Source organism: Alosa alosa, chromosome 1 (genome assembly GCF_017589495.1).
Source record: "Alosa alosa isolate M-15738 ecotype Scorff River chromosome 1, AALO_Geno_1.1, whole genome shotgun sequence".
Lineage (NCBI taxonomy): Eukaryota > Metazoa > Chordata > Actinopteri > Clupeiformes > Clupeidae > Alosa > Alosa alosa.
This window is the reverse complement of record NC_063189.1, coordinates 29,442,901-29,458,437: the sequence shown is the minus strand read 5'-3', so window position 1 is coordinate 29,458,437 and position 15,537 is coordinate 29,442,901. Positions and strand designations below refer to the sequence as shown.

The 15,537-nt window shown below is 41.3% G+C and overlaps 1 protein-coding gene across 3 annotated transcripts in view; it reads left to right on the top strand.

Annotated features, from left to right (window-relative positions):
• Positions 1-15,537, top strand: part of stk11 (serine/threonine kinase 11) — a 48,718-nt gene that overhangs the window by 15,457 nt on the left and 17,724 nt on the right. For all 3 annotated transcript variants that reach the window (XM_048239492.1, XM_048239498.1, XM_048239505.1), the window contains exons 3-8: positions 3,570-3,653; positions 4,897-4,986; positions 5,225-5,357; positions 5,882-6,018; positions 6,504-6,631; positions 10,774-10,831. In XM_048239492.1, coding sequence (XP_048095449.1) covers positions 3,570-3,653; positions 4,897-4,986; positions 5,225-5,357; positions 5,882-6,018; positions 6,504-6,631; positions 10,774-10,831 — 630 coding nt within the window. The remainder of the gene's footprint in view (positions 1-3,569; positions 3,654-4,896; positions 4,987-5,224; positions 5,358-5,881; positions 6,019-6,503; positions 6,632-10,773; positions 10,832-15,537) is intronic.

Below are 15,537 nucleotides of genomic sequence, written 5' to 3'. Positions count from 1 at the left end.
TGATATCTACAAATAAAAAAAATCATATTTGTAACTCGTATATTGATTTTTACAAATATAGATGTGCATTTGTAAATAAAATGCCATTGTAAAACTGAACTTCATTTGTGAAATGTGATTCTGTGGATCACCAGCACACGCATTATTCGCTTTCCAAAGTTACGTGTTTTTGAGACGTTCTTCCCATGAAAGTCGCACAAATCCACACGTAAAAAAAATCATATTTGTAACTTGTAAATTGTTTTTTTTACAATTGTAGATGTGTATTTGTAAATGAAATGGCATTTGTAAAACTGAAAATTGCCTTTGTGAAATCTAATTTTGCATTTGTGGATCACCAGCACACAGTTTTCGCATTTGTGGATCAGCACCCGTGTTTTTGAGACAATCTTTGCGGCAGAGGAGCCACCCAGATCCACAAATAGCCTACCTCTAATTCGCCTGCTGACAGACTTTCAAATCCAGTAGATGGCAGTGTTGTTCTATGGGACTCATAACACACAGAGCTAGCGAACCTAGTTGTTAAATCTAACAAGTTATGCCTTTTACAACAAGCTTTTTGATGGAAAAGTGGTGTTTCATTTCCATAATCTTTGTTCAGTGAACGCATACGATCTTTGAGTACCATTGTTACCTAGCAACCGAGGCTTTATCATTGCAATTTCATAATCCAGGAGTAATCATTCTGCCAATGTTAGTTTTGTAAAGGATATATGCCAAACAAAAGTTGTAAAAGTAGGCCTAGCCAACTAACATTGATTATTGCAATACGTTTTAACCAAAGATTCTAGAGCTGAGCTCTGTTCTAGAATCTTTGGTTTTAACACCTAAAGCATCGGTTGCTAGGTAACAATAAACAAACTTCAAGATCGTAATTCTTGATTTTGCTTACAAACTGACGGTTTTATGCATTCACTAAACAAAGATTATGGAAATTAAACACCACTTTTCCATCAAAAAGCTTGTTGTAAAAGGCATAACTTGTTAGATTTAACAACTAGGTTCGCTAGCTCTGTGTGTTATGAGTCCCATAGAACAACACTGCCATCTACTGGATTAGAAAGTCTGTCAGCAGGCGAATTAGAGGTAGGCTATAGAGCATCAGTCACACCCACAGGAGTTTCCGGAAGTAAGAATTCAATGCAATTTCTGCATTGACAATTCGGGTATAAGCCATAAAAACTTAACTGCACATGGTAGACTCAAAACCAGCTACGGCTGTACTAAGCGATTGTATATGGTCATATAGAGGGCGAAAATTCAAGGGCCACTAACTTTGTTTTGAAATAAATGTCTTTTAATCGCGGTGTCTTGGATAAGTACTTCTTTACCCACAATCCTGAACAATCCCACAGTGATGCCTCTGATTGGTGGAAAGGCCGTTATGCTCATAGTTTGAAACTTTATCAGCAAAAATTATTGACAAAGATGGCGGAGTCTTTTATTGCCTATGTCAAATCTTAATGTGAATAAAAACTTTCTAGACGAACATTGGTACTTGTATCAACAAGGATTGTGGTTTATATATCACACGAACTTAGTCAGGGCCAATACACCATCAAATAGAACACTGTAAATGCTAGTTTAAACACTTAACTTTTCAGTTAGCCTACATGCTGAAACACAGGTATGAAATATAATGTTTTAGTGACCTTGTTGTTTCTATGAACATGAATTGTTGTTTATAGGAAACATCAACTTAGTCGAGGCATAAAAAGCCCTGTATATCCTCATTAAGTACTTAAACTTTTGAACTAGCTAGCTAGCTGATAGCACATGCAGGCTGGATGCTACCACCGGCTAGCAGCTAGACACTGCAGTAAAATGGTTAGCAAACCGTCCATGCCCCCGTAAATATTTCACTGTTTCAAGGACGAAATCAAGAGCGTCCAAAAGGGGTGAAAACCACTTTAAATTGGGTCACATTATTGACTGTTGTGTGACCGAGGGTTAGCTTGTGGGACAAGACCTACAAAGTTGTGTGGTGAGTTTTGCAGGGAGGTTGGTAATGCTAGTTAACATTAGCTACAGTAGGCTACTGTAGCCTTCATACTGTACGAGTCATATCATCAATCATTAACCTAGAAATACTTCTTCATACATTTAATGAACATTTTGTGTAATAATTCACAGCAAACTGAATATGGTGGTCCAAGAGCAGACCATGCACCAGTCCATGCATCCGGATGGCAGTCAGATACGAAGCACTGCACAATGTTGCTAACGTTAATGTTAACCGCTTTCACACACACGCACACGATATAAAATACACAATGGTAAATATAACATGCAATACCAAAACACTATTTTTTGCACGATTACTCCTGAAATAACTGCTATTAACTGCACATTCACTATTTAAAAATCACTGTTTGGAGGAAAGGGTTCGCGTGCTGTCGCCGGTTGGAAATGATTTCACACTGGTTTGTGCATTGCGTATATATTATTCAGTGAGGCGCGGTGGTTTATGGGATGAGTAGTTCCTTCGCTTGGAAATGAAAATATGTACACAGTCTTGTACCTTTTGACTTTTTTTAGATTTTCTCTTCGTTTTTTCACTCGAAATGATATGTTGTATGCTTATGAGTTATGCCGTAGCTGGTTAGCCTAAGACATGCTGTAAAACTCTTTAGATACTGATTTTTCCAAATCATCATTTCGGCTGTGGGCGGGACTGTGATTCTCTATTTGTGGATCTGGGTGGCTCCTCTGCCGCAAAGATTGTCTCAAAAACACGTGTGCTGATCCACAAATGTGAAAACGAAAACTGTGTGTGCTGGTGATCCACAAATGCAAAATTAGATTTCACAAAGGCAATTTTCAGTTTTACAAATGCCATTTCATTTACAAATACACATCTACAATTGAAAAAAAAAACAATTTACAAGTTACAAATATGATTTTTTTTTTTTTTTTTTTTTTTTTTTTACGTGTGGATTTGTGCGACTTTCATGGGAAGAACGTCTCAAAAACACGTAACTTTGGAAAGCGAATAATGCGTGTGCTGGTGATCCGCAGAATCACATTTCACAAATGAAGTTCAGTTTTACAATGGCATTTTATTTACAAATGCACATCTATATTTGTAAAAATCAATATATGAATTATAAATATGATTTTTTTTTTTTTTTATTTGTAGATATCAAAACACACATGCAAGTCAAGAAATATTTGTGGATCCCCCTCTGCGCATATACCAATATTATTGAGACAAATTTAGCTCTATAGTCCTCAGATCAGATTGACGCGTTGGGTCTTAGATCATGCCACAGTCTGCAGTGCCGTAGTAACTAAATGCGTAGCAGTGCATTGCTGAAGAGCATGTTAGCAAAATCAAAATGATTAATGTCTGTGACTGTCCTTCATCAATTGCAGTGTTTGATTGGCATCTATCTACTTCCTACAGTTAACCCTGCTCTTTATTTCTAAATCTACCATCCTATACAGAGTTTAAGTATGGCTAAATGCTGGGCTTGTGTAGGAGAATAGTTTTGTGATTTTGTCTTTGTTCATGGCAGGTTAACTGATTTGTGTGCATTTAAACTAAATGTGTGTCCTTTTTTTCACAGGGAGATTCAGCTCCTGCGTAGACTTCAGCACAAAAATGTGATCCAGTTGGTGGACGTGTTATACAATGAAGAGAAGCAAAAGATATATCCTTTCCTTCAGTGCGTATGTTCCTGTGTGCATGTGTGTGTGCGTACATGTATGGATTGATTCTATTGCTCCTTTGTGCAGATCTTCTCTCCATCTTCTCTAAATTAGGTAGACTTTAATTGTGGGGGTACAGACACACGTACGTGTGTGTGTGTGCGTGTGCGTGTGCGTGCACGTGTGTCTGTGTGTGTTTGAGTTTGAGAGATCCCCCTGCACATCACAACTGTGTGCTAATTAAGTGTGTCTGACGCAGAGTGCTTCTGACTAAGCAGTCCTGACTGCGTCATCAGACGCTGTGGAACACCCATCTCAATCTTCTCTCCCTCTCTACCTCCCTCCCTCTCTCTCTCTGTCTCACAATTTGTCTCTCTCCCTTCCACTCTCTTGCTGTTGTCTCTTCATACTCACTGCCAGTTAGTTTCCAAGGAGCAATATACAGAAGCCATCTTGTGCCCCCCTGAGACTCATATTCTCTCTCTCTCTCTCTCTCTCTCTCTCTCTCTCTCTCTCTCTCTCTCTCTCTCTCTCTCTCCCATTCTGCACCATGTCTGAAGGGGACTTCAGGCTGCCTCTCACACCATTTCATTACAATCCATTCCACTGAGCTGATTAGTGTTAAATGATGTGTGTGTGAGAGAGAGAGAGAGTATTTCTTATGAGTCATGGCGAGTGTGTTCACGTTTCGGTCCATACACTCTCCTGTTCTCCATCAAGACTGTCATCAGGTGTCTGCGTCAGACTGCACACATGCCATGGAGCGTTGGGCAGGTCAGCAGAGCGCCGGTCCAGTGTGCCACTCCTCTGATAGATCAGTAGAATCTGGGCAGACGGCTGATACTGCGGCTTCAGAAAGTAAAAGACCAACTGCATATTTTTCCAACCACTCCCTAAACCAGCAACCAGTTTTACAACCACTCACTAATTAAGACACATCCTCCACCAGGTAGACAAGCAAATGAGTAATATCACCTGGGTTACATGCAAAGGTAGGGCTGACACGAGGAAGGACTTTTACTCTATGAAGCCGGAGTTTTGCACTGGAGAAATTATATCCACCCAGAATCACTTCTGTGCAAATGGACATCTGTTTCTAGGGGAGATTGCGTGGACACACACACACACACACACACACACACACACACACACACTCACGTAAAAGCACACAGGAGCTACCTATGAGTAGTGAGCGTTGAGTGTGACAGTTTTTGACCTCTGGTGTTTCCTTGACCACTGCGCTACGTATATGGTGATGGAGTATTGCGTGTGTGGAATGCAAGAGATGTTGGACAGTGTTCCGGAGAAGAGGTTTCCAGTGTTCCAAGCTCACGGGTATGTCATCTCACTCCTTATCTCTCAACCCATGTTTTGTGACACACACACACACACACACACACACAAACACGCAAACACTCACAGAACTGGATAATTAAAACCTCTATAACTGGTCAGACCTGCCTCAGATTATTGATAACTCACAACTGTATTGTTCTCCCCCCCCCTTTCTTTCTGGTTTATTATTTGCCTCTTTCTTTCTTTCTTTCTTTCTTTCTTTCTTTCTCCCCTGTAGGTACTTTTGCCAGCTTTTGGATGGCCTTGAGTATTTGCACAGCCAGGGAATCGTTCACAAAGACATTAAGCCGGGCAATCTGCTGCTGACCACGGATGGCGCTCTGAAGATCTCCGATCTGGGGGTGGCCGAGGTGAGCCGAGATAAAAGCCAAAAGAACTCTTTAGAGTATCCTTCAGAGAACCCTGAGAACTCTCAAAAGGGTCCTTCAGAGAACCCCAGCTAGCTTCTAAGTAGAGAGTAAAAAGGAGCACACGATGATGATGATGATAAAAAAAGTTCTGCATAGTGAAGCCACACACACGCACACACACACACACACACACACACACACACACACACACACACACACACACACACACACACACACACACACACACACACACACAAAAACAAGCATAATCTCTCACACACACACACACACACACACAAAAAAGCAAACCTAATCTCTCTCTCGCACACACACAAACACACACACACACACAGAGGGGGTGTGGTGTGACTCATTGCCCAGAGGCTCTCCAGTGTCACCTCAATGTTTCTACTTTCACACGGCAGCTGATCACACGGCATTGATCACATTTTTAAACTATCACTGATCTCTCCATGACCTCCCATCTGACATTTCTGTGACCTGTGTTGACCCCCACCCCGCAGGCCCTGCACCCATTCGCGGAGGACGATACGTGCCGCACCAGTCAGGGCTCCCCGGCGTTTCAGCCCCCGGAGATTGCCAATGGCCTGGACACTTTCTCCGGCTTCAAAGTGGACATCTGGTCCGCCGGCGTCACACTGTGAGTTAGAGCCCATAGCACAGCCCACACATCCTGAGGAAGAGGAGGATGATGTATAGTTAAATATGACAGCCCACACGTCCGGAGGAATAGGAGAAGGAGGAGGAGGATGATGATGATGATGCTGTGTGTGTATATATATATATATATATATATATATATATATATATATATATATATATATATAAATAAATATAAACGGTTAGGTTTTTGTTAAAAGCCGAAATTAATGCATTATGAACCAGATGGGTAGGTACCCTCTCCCCTCCTGATGTCAGCTCTCTGTGCAACCCAGAGTGACCTCAGACATAGTTCAGAATGGTAAATTACTAAACGTAATTTCCTGACCTGGATAACTCCTGTTTGGATGCTAGATTCAACCTTTTATGTAGGAGAATAAGAACACAAGATTCACATCCAGACTGTTTATGTGTGTTTATATATATATATATATATATATGTGTGTGTGTGTGTGTGGTGGACAGCTACAACATAACGACGAGCCTGTACCCGTTTGAGGGGGACAACATCTATAAGCTGTTTGAGAACATTGGGAAGGGCCACTACAGTGTCCCTGAGGAGTGTGGCCCTCTGCTCTCGGACCTGCTGAGAGGTCAGACAACACCTTACGCCATAATTAGAACACACTCCTGCCCTCTCTCTCTCTCTCTCTCTCTCTCTCTCTCTCTCTCTCTCTCTCTCTCTCTCTCTCTCTCTCTCTCTCTCTGACTGTTGAACACTTTTTAAAATGGATCTGTGTGTGGGTGTGTATGCACATGCCGGTGTGTGTATGCGTTTGTGTGTGTGACGTGGTGTGGGTGTGTTGAACAGGTCTGTGCAGCAGGTGGCAGTGTGATGTCAGGTGTGACTAAGTCGACTCTGAGACTGGAAGTGTTCTATTTACTTCAGCTCACAGACACACACACACACACACACACACACACCGCCTGTCACCTCTGAAGCTGAAGTGGAACATTCAACAATACTTTTCCAGTCTAATCAGTGAAACTGGCTACGCCATGAGCGCAATGTGCATGCTTTGTGCCGCGGGCACAAAAAAAATAGACCCGTCTTCAATTTCTATTTTTGTGTGGCACATGCACGCCACAAACCCCCTGTCTCCGTTCCTAGTAATCTGTGTAACACTGCCACTGTAGCTGTGGACAAAATAGTTGTGTGTCTGTGTGTGTGTTTTTTAGGTGTGTGGGGGGTGTGGTGTATGCTTGCACGTATGTGGTGTTTGTCGGGCTGGAACGATTGCTCAAGTAACTCAAATAATTTGATTACAAAAATGATCGAGGAAAATTCTTTGCCTCAGCGTTTGGTTTAATCCCCATCACTTGCGTTTAGGGTTGCAAAGGGGCAGAAAATTTCCGGTAAATTTCCGGAAACTTACCGGAAACTTTCCATGGGAAGTTAAGCTGGGGAATTTTGGAAATATTCCAAATTGGAAACTTTCATGGAATTAAAGGAAATTATGGGAATTAATGGGAATTTTTTGTAATTCCTACTGTTTCATATACAGACATTAACATTTTGTTTTAAGTAATAAGCAATATGATTTGTTTGTTCAGTATTTTTCGTTTAGCTTAGCATACAAAGATAGCTAACATGCTAGCGGGAATCCCATTCTCTGCCTATGGTTTACTAGCGTGCTAAGCTAGCGACACTGAAACCACTGAACTGCCCAAGATGCACCACGCCACTCAACAACAAAATCCAATTGGTTGGAACATTGACTGACAATCGGTTTGTTCAGTTAGAATCCCAGAAAATGGTAAAACAAATAATGACACAACATACCACCCCAACCCAACCTTATAGATTATGTAAATTATATATAAATTGTCAAGCTTAATCAGACAGATTAATCGTCCCATTACAGTTTATGCAAAATGACGTACACCCATTTGAATGAGGACAAAAGTGACGACAAGCCCATAACTGGGCAACTCTGTTTGCAAACTTCCCCCAGTTTCACACCAGTTATTCCCACATGAGATGACATTTTCACTGGGAATTTATTTTCATCATGCACATGAATGCATCATAGGCTACTAGACATAAAGGAAACCTATGCTGATTGCTGTGTGCATGGGATTGACGCCTGTTATAGACTGACTTGCCATATTAAAAATTTCCAGTTTATTCCCATTAATTCCCGTTTATTCCCGTTAATTTCCGTATGAGCTAGTTAGAACGTAGCCAAGTGTTGTTGCCTTGTTAGCCTAGTGTCGTGAGTCGATATGATGTTAAGTTGTGCAAACTTTAAGTAGTGAACTAATTCATGTAAAATTGCAAGTGAGCATTACACCAAAAAAAAACTCATCACACACACACTCCTCTCATCTCTCTCTCTCTCTTTCTCCCTCTCTCTATCGCGTGCATGCACGCACACACACACCCAGTGTTGGGGTAGGCTACCTAACCAAATAGGACTAAAATAACTGCAACGATAACGATAAGCGATATTTATTGGTTTGTTGTGGCCGATACCGATATGATAACCGATAATATTACTCTTGAAAAAAAATTGAGAAAAGTGATTTGGGGAAAGCATTTAATAAGCATAATTTTATTGCAGTAATTTTACCTACCACCAAATGATGGACAGAACTCATAGTCCTCAATAGTACAGCAGTCAACATAACAGTAGCCTAGTCCTACAGTATGTGTGGCTCCTTTAAGTGAACCTGACGTCAGTGAATTGCGAGTGAGTGGCTAGAGAGTTTGAATCGTTTTCATTTAGGACTAAACGCTCATAAACGGCTCAGCTTGGAATAAGCTACAGTATAGCGACCAAATCAGAGTTTGTGAGGGAAACTTAGGTTTAGTTTCAACTGCGGGTAACTGAATAAAGCTGCAACTCCTCAGACTGTATCTTATGTCCGTCTACTCTGTTGCGCACAACCTGCTGCAGCAGAAATGAAAGGGGTTAGCCCCGAAGGTTTTAATAACTTATTATGATGACCTGTCTGGAACTGAAGCAGGAATAGTTAGCATATTTCTAGGTAATAATACAAAACCCAAGCTAAAGTAATGCAAATATAATACTAAAACACAACTTAGAACTAGGCCTACTTATGTAGTCGTCCCACTAACGAGTTTGTTTATTTGTTTCCCCGACCAGCACGTTTCCCCGACCACATTGCTGACATTATATTGAGGAAAATTATAGCCAACCAAGCTCAAGTAGCTCAGTGTAGCCAGACGGACCTTACGTAGGCGTAAATTAGGACTTTAAAAAATATCGGCGCAAATTATCGGCGAGAATTCTTTTATCAGACCGATAATAATATTTTCATTTTTTCACTTATCGGCCAATAATATCTCGGCCGCCGATATATCGTGCATCCCTAGTACAAAAAGAAGAACCGTGCCTTCCCTAGCAAAGTCATCTTTATATACCTCTGGGTCATTGCCTGCTATGGGCATAAAAGGAGAGAAACTCATGGTGTGGCCCCCATCTTCCCCTGACCTCAACCCTATTGAGAACCTTTGAAGCATCATCAAGCAAAACATCTATGAGGGTGGGAGGCAGTTCACATCCAAGCAGCAGCTCTGGGAGGCTATTCTGACATCCTGCAAAGACATTAAAGCAGAAACCCTCCAAGAACTTCCAAGTTCAGTGGATGCAAGAATTGTGAAGGTGATATCAATGAAGGGGTCCTATGGTAACATGTAACTTGGCCTGTTAAGATGTTTTTGATTGAAATAACTTTTGATTTAATTCAAATGACCTCCTAACTCTATTGTGCATAATAATTTGGAGCAGTGCATTTTGAGTTTATTTAAAAAAAAAAAAAAAACTGTTATCAACTGTCATTTGCATCAACTATTTAGGAAAATCTGAGAAAAAAATAATTTGCATAATAATTTGGAATGCAGTATACTGTACCGCAGTGCTGTAGTATAACTGCACTGTACTTTGAAAAAACTGCAGTTATTTTTTGTAAGGGAGGTTATTTGGTAGTATTGATAATGCTGCAGATGCACAAATCTACATAAAACAGATATATCAATTTACTTGACAAATTGACATTTGTTGTGCATATTAATAAATTGCACTTAATAATGCAAAATTATTTTTGATCCGATTACTTGATCGATCGATGAAATAATCGCTAGAATACTCCATTCCGAATCGATAGCTGCACCCCTAGTTATGTGTGTGTGTGTGTGTGTGTGTATGTGTGTGTGCACTTATGCGGCCGGATGGGGTCCTGTAAGGAGGAGGGAGCAGAGGGGGGAGAGGGCAAGAAGGCATGAGATAACAAGGCGCAATCTGCACAGTTCAGGTGTGTGTGTGGTTAGAGCTGCCTGTGACGCTGTGGTCAGCAGCACACGTAATCACAGCAGGAGCCATTATCACCTGCAGACTCATTCTTCTCTCTCCCTCTCTTTCTCTCTCTCTGTCTCTCTCTCTCTCTCATTCACACATGTACACACTGAAAAGGGTGTGATGATGCAGCACCTGCTACAGACTTGAGCTTTAGAAATAAGCACAGTGCATGAAATGTGTGTCTCCCTCTCATACATACACACACACACACACACACACACACACACACACACACACACACACACACACACACAGTCATTGTATGTGTGCTTCACACAGATTAAGTTATACTGAAGCATATGTTACAATGACTCACTCCTCCTTTTCACACACACACACACAGATATTTTGAGGATGCGAGTGATGTTTTTCAGATTTGTAATTTCATGTCTCTGTTCTTTGTGCTCCTTCAGGAATGCTGGAATACGACCCTGAGAAGAGATTTTCAATACAGCACATACGGCAACACAAGTATGTCTCAAGTACACACACTCTCACTCTCTCTCTCAAATTCAAATTAAAAACGCTTTATTGGCATGACAATTCGTGAAAAAAGTGTTGCCAAATCATACAGTGTCTAGAACTCATCAAGACTGTTATTTAGTCTCTCTCTCTCTCTCTCTCTCTCTCTCTCTCTCTCTCTCTCTCTCTCTCTCTCTCTCTCTCTCTCACTCAATGAAATGATTTCATTTGGGGCATAATGTCAGTAATCAGTGAACCTCTACCACAGCCTGTGCCCTTCTTAGATATACACAGGAATGCACTGACACAAATACACACACACGCATAAACACGTGTACCTGCCAGACGTGAGCTATAGATGTTGCCTTTATGTGTGTGCGTGTGCGCCGGAGGCTGGATCTGGTTTGTACCAGTCCAGTACGAGTCCTACACCCCCCTGATTCTGCGATGAGTCACAGCTCTGTGTGGGTGTGCCTGCGTGCGCTGGCTTGTGTGCACAGCTGGTGTGAGGAAAAGTGTGTACAGTGAAGTCTTATACAGAAGGTGTGTGTGTGTGCAGCTCAGTGTGTGTCCTCTGTGTGAAGCAGTGTGTTTCCCTGTGACGTTGGTAGTGACGTCACGCTCAAGGGTTTTTATTATTCTGCTCAGACACACACCCTCCCTCCCTTCTATCCTCTCTCTCACTCTCCCCCTCTTCTCCTTTCTTTTTTCTCTTCCCTGCCTCTCTCCCTACATCTCTCCCTCCCTCCTATCCTCTTCTCTGCCTCTTCTTTTTTCTTCTTTCTTCTCTCCCTCCCTCTCTCACTGTCTCTGCCAATCTTCCCCTTGCCTGTATCTCCTCTTCTATTTCACCTTACTCTCTTCCTCTTCTCTCTTCCCCTCCACTGTCCCTCTCATCCCTCCTTCTTTCCATCTGTGGAGCTCTGAGTCAGAAGCATCCAGAAGTCAGCAGAATATGGAGGATGGGGGAGAGAGAGAGAGAGAGAGAGAGAGAGAGAATAGAAGAGAATAGGAAAGAAGAGGAGAGAGGGAGATGCTGACTCTAGGCTGGATTAATACTGTGTGTGTGTTTAAGCGATGGAGGGGGTGGATGGAGGACAGTGAAGGCTGTACAGCAGAGAGGAGAAACAGTGTGAAGAAGGATGGAGTAAAAGACAGACTCCAAATCCTCCATACTTCCTGCTGGCTCGTGTGTGTGTGTGTCTATTGTGTGCGCATGCACAAGTCTTCCTGTGACAGGGCACTTGGAGGCTTTTAACACATGCTGCTAAATTGGTCCGATGAGTCTGGCTTCTCCATGGCAACCAGCGAGCCAGCTGCAGTGGTCCTCCTGTGGGAAGGAAGCGTAACCTCGGACACCAACCTCTCTCTCTACTCACACTCTCACTCACACACTCGCTCACTCTCTCTCGCTCTCTCTCTGGACTGCACTAAACCCTTACGAATTTCGCGAGAACGCGTACCAAAGTCTGTGAGTCCGGACTTTGGGATTGGTCACTCACTCACTCACTCACTCACTCACTCACTCTCTACTGAGAGGGAGAAAAAAACTTGAGGCATATCTTTGTAAAAGTTCTGTGGCCATTTCTTGTTCGTCAAATACGGTTATTGCATCATTGTTCAAGGTTCAAGGACTGAAAAACAATTGCTTTAGCTCACAGGCCTTTTCTCTCATGTAGGCTACTGCCGTAGGAATAGTGAAAATTGTATGGCATGCGTGACTGTGCAGGACTGTGCATTACCTGGTAAAAAACAAAACCTTTTTTTGCCAGATCATGGAGAGATTTCAGTTGTGCAAAAAGGCGTCTTCATAAATTAGGGTGGTCTGGGCGATTACTATTGAAATGTTAAAACCGAATTGTCCACCTAAATCAAAACTTAAACAACCCCTGAATTCATAATGGTGGGTAATGCTAAAAATTGTAACCTAAATTAAATTATTAATTGCACAAAATAAAAATAAAAAATAGATTAGATTCCCCATGCAAACTTTGAAATTAACTGAACAAAAATGTTGGTAGTGTTGCATATTGATATTGAAGAATCAGATGGAAATACAGTTGCTTAATATTATACTTGGTTGGCCTACATAATATTGATAATTTAAAAGTAAAAATCACACAGGCCTATTATTTAAGAGGATTACCCACGCAAAAAAGGGGTGAGGGTCTGTCCATATATGATTTCGGGTCCTTCAGGTAGCCCTCATTCCCAAAAAGGTTGGAGACCCCTATTCTAGTGCTTCTCGTAGCCTATGTGTCTCTTCTCCTCACACACAGTTTTCAACCTGCAGCTGTCATGTGATAACAGCGAGACATGGCTGCTAGTTTAAGTGATGCTGTGGATGCACAGCAATGAATAATAGTAGGCTACTGTTAAGTTGATTTGCTGACCTCTCAAATTTGTGTTGCTAACCTACCTAGGCTATGTAATTTAGTTAATTTAGGCCTGCTGTTGGGTTTAATGACATTTCCGAAATAAGCTAAGCAACCTATTGGCAAACTTTTACAGGAAATAAACGAAAGGAAATAAACGTAACAAAACAGCCAACTTAAAATTAAGAGAATAGACCCATAGATTTTTTTTGTTAAAAAAAGTAGGGCTACTGTTCCGCCCAACATGCTCTGACAACGGCTCAGCTATATGGAGAGAGATTAAAAGGTTTTGTGGCGTTAAAAGTGATGATGAAAAATTTGGGTGCACCTACATTTTGTGCTCAATCTGTGACTTGAGTCTCAATGACTAGTGGCTCAGTCATTCAGGCAGGAGAGACTGAACTGCATAATAAATTGTACTGCATTTGCAATGTCTCTTGTAGGTAAATGCGTTAGTCATGTATTTTCCCCTGTTTACCTTCGTCTATACAAATTGATTGTTAATATCTGGTTATTCTCCCCCTCTCCATATCCGTCCCATAGACTGTATATATAGAACTGGACAGTGTGCCGTCTGTTAAGAGTGATGCGAGCGTTAGTCCAGAGCCACCTGGTGGCTGGCTGCAATACAATGTGTAACTCCGCCCATCCCCATGTATTTCAATGGCCAAGTAGCCACCTTTCCGTGTCACTTTTCTCACCTAAAACTATTTTTGTATCTACAACTTTTTATTCGAAAAAATAGTTTTCAAGATGCTTCAATACACACTTTCTCTTTTCTCGCTGAAATTATTTTTTTTAATGTTATATTAGCAAATCTAAAAAGGGCGTGTTTACACCTATGATTGACAGCTGGCTGACTGCAGACACAACACTTTGTCCATTATGTTTTACCGTCTATGCTGCAGACACGACCACGTCATCGCTCCCTTATTTTAACGACACCAGATTTCGACACATAATCTAACCTAAATAAGTGTTGCTGTTATTATCATTAGGCTATATCTTATCAGAGTCTGACTAAATACAAATTGATAGTCATACATTGTGTAGTTGTTTGTAAGAGACATCGTTGTTAGTTGTGACAGATTCTTTGTGAAAAAAAGATATGTGCTGTACTTTCGTAGATGCTAAGTATATTAGCTCATAGCATGCTAAATCATGCTAGCATTAGCCAGTTGATAGGTAAAGTAAAAGGGCTCTGATCCGAAGTTACGTTAGCCATAGTCACCATCATTCACAGTCCTACTCACATCTCAGTATACCCATTTAAAATAGGCAAGGATTGCTCACAGTATACCCACCACTACAGCTAACTACAGCTATCTTGAATTTCCCCTGGGGATCAATAAAGTATCTATCTATCTATCTATCCATCTATCCATCTATCCATCTATCTATCTATCTATCCTAAATGGCTCATTGCAATTTACAATTTGTGTGAGTTCAGGGGCATACCGAAAGTTGAAGTTTGGGTGACCTCAATAAAGAAAATAGAAACAAAGTGATGTGTACAGCCTCAAGTATGAATAATGTCACGTTAACAGAAGGTTCAGAGCAGCGACAGACCTATCTTGGTGCCACGCAAGTTATTGAAAGTCATGTGTTTCAGAACGTAGTGGTGCTGTGCCATGTCCCATGTATAAGGGGCTTCAGGTTGATCCAGTGACAGTGGGTGGTGTCAGGGAGATGAATGTCTGGGAACTTGGAGAAAGAGGGAGGACATGCCACCCCAGCCAAACCACCTCACGTAGGCATTCCCTTGCAGACTAATGGAGACCACCTTGCCGCCACCTCCAATACATTCAGCCATCACCCATACCTTATCTGCAAAAAGTAAAGTTACAATTAAGTTAGTCAGACAATTTTACAACATTACAAAGCATATAAGGAGGCACTCAACACCACTAGTAATACCAATTAATTAAATATGTGTGCAATAAATTTCACTGCCTACCTAATGTTAACTACACGTTTAAACATGCGATTTTAATATTAAATTCTATATTTAAATATGTGAATGTTATCAACTTGTGTCAGCTCGAAAAATAACGTTATCAGTAAGACTGATCATGGACGTTAGATGACAAATTATGGTGTTACTTTCTCAATATTCACCGATATCCCTGGGAATTTGTGACTGGTTCTTGGCGTAGTGTTTAATGCAGGCGTTTCATTTATCGATCATTCACTCATGCAGTCTACAACTACCGACCTACCGTCACAGAAGTAGCTCTAACGTAGGTGTCTTTGTCATTAACGTTAGAAAAAATGCAACGTTGGCAAACTGGCTAGTAGTTACATTAATATGACAGGTTGATGAGGTCCATGCTTCATATA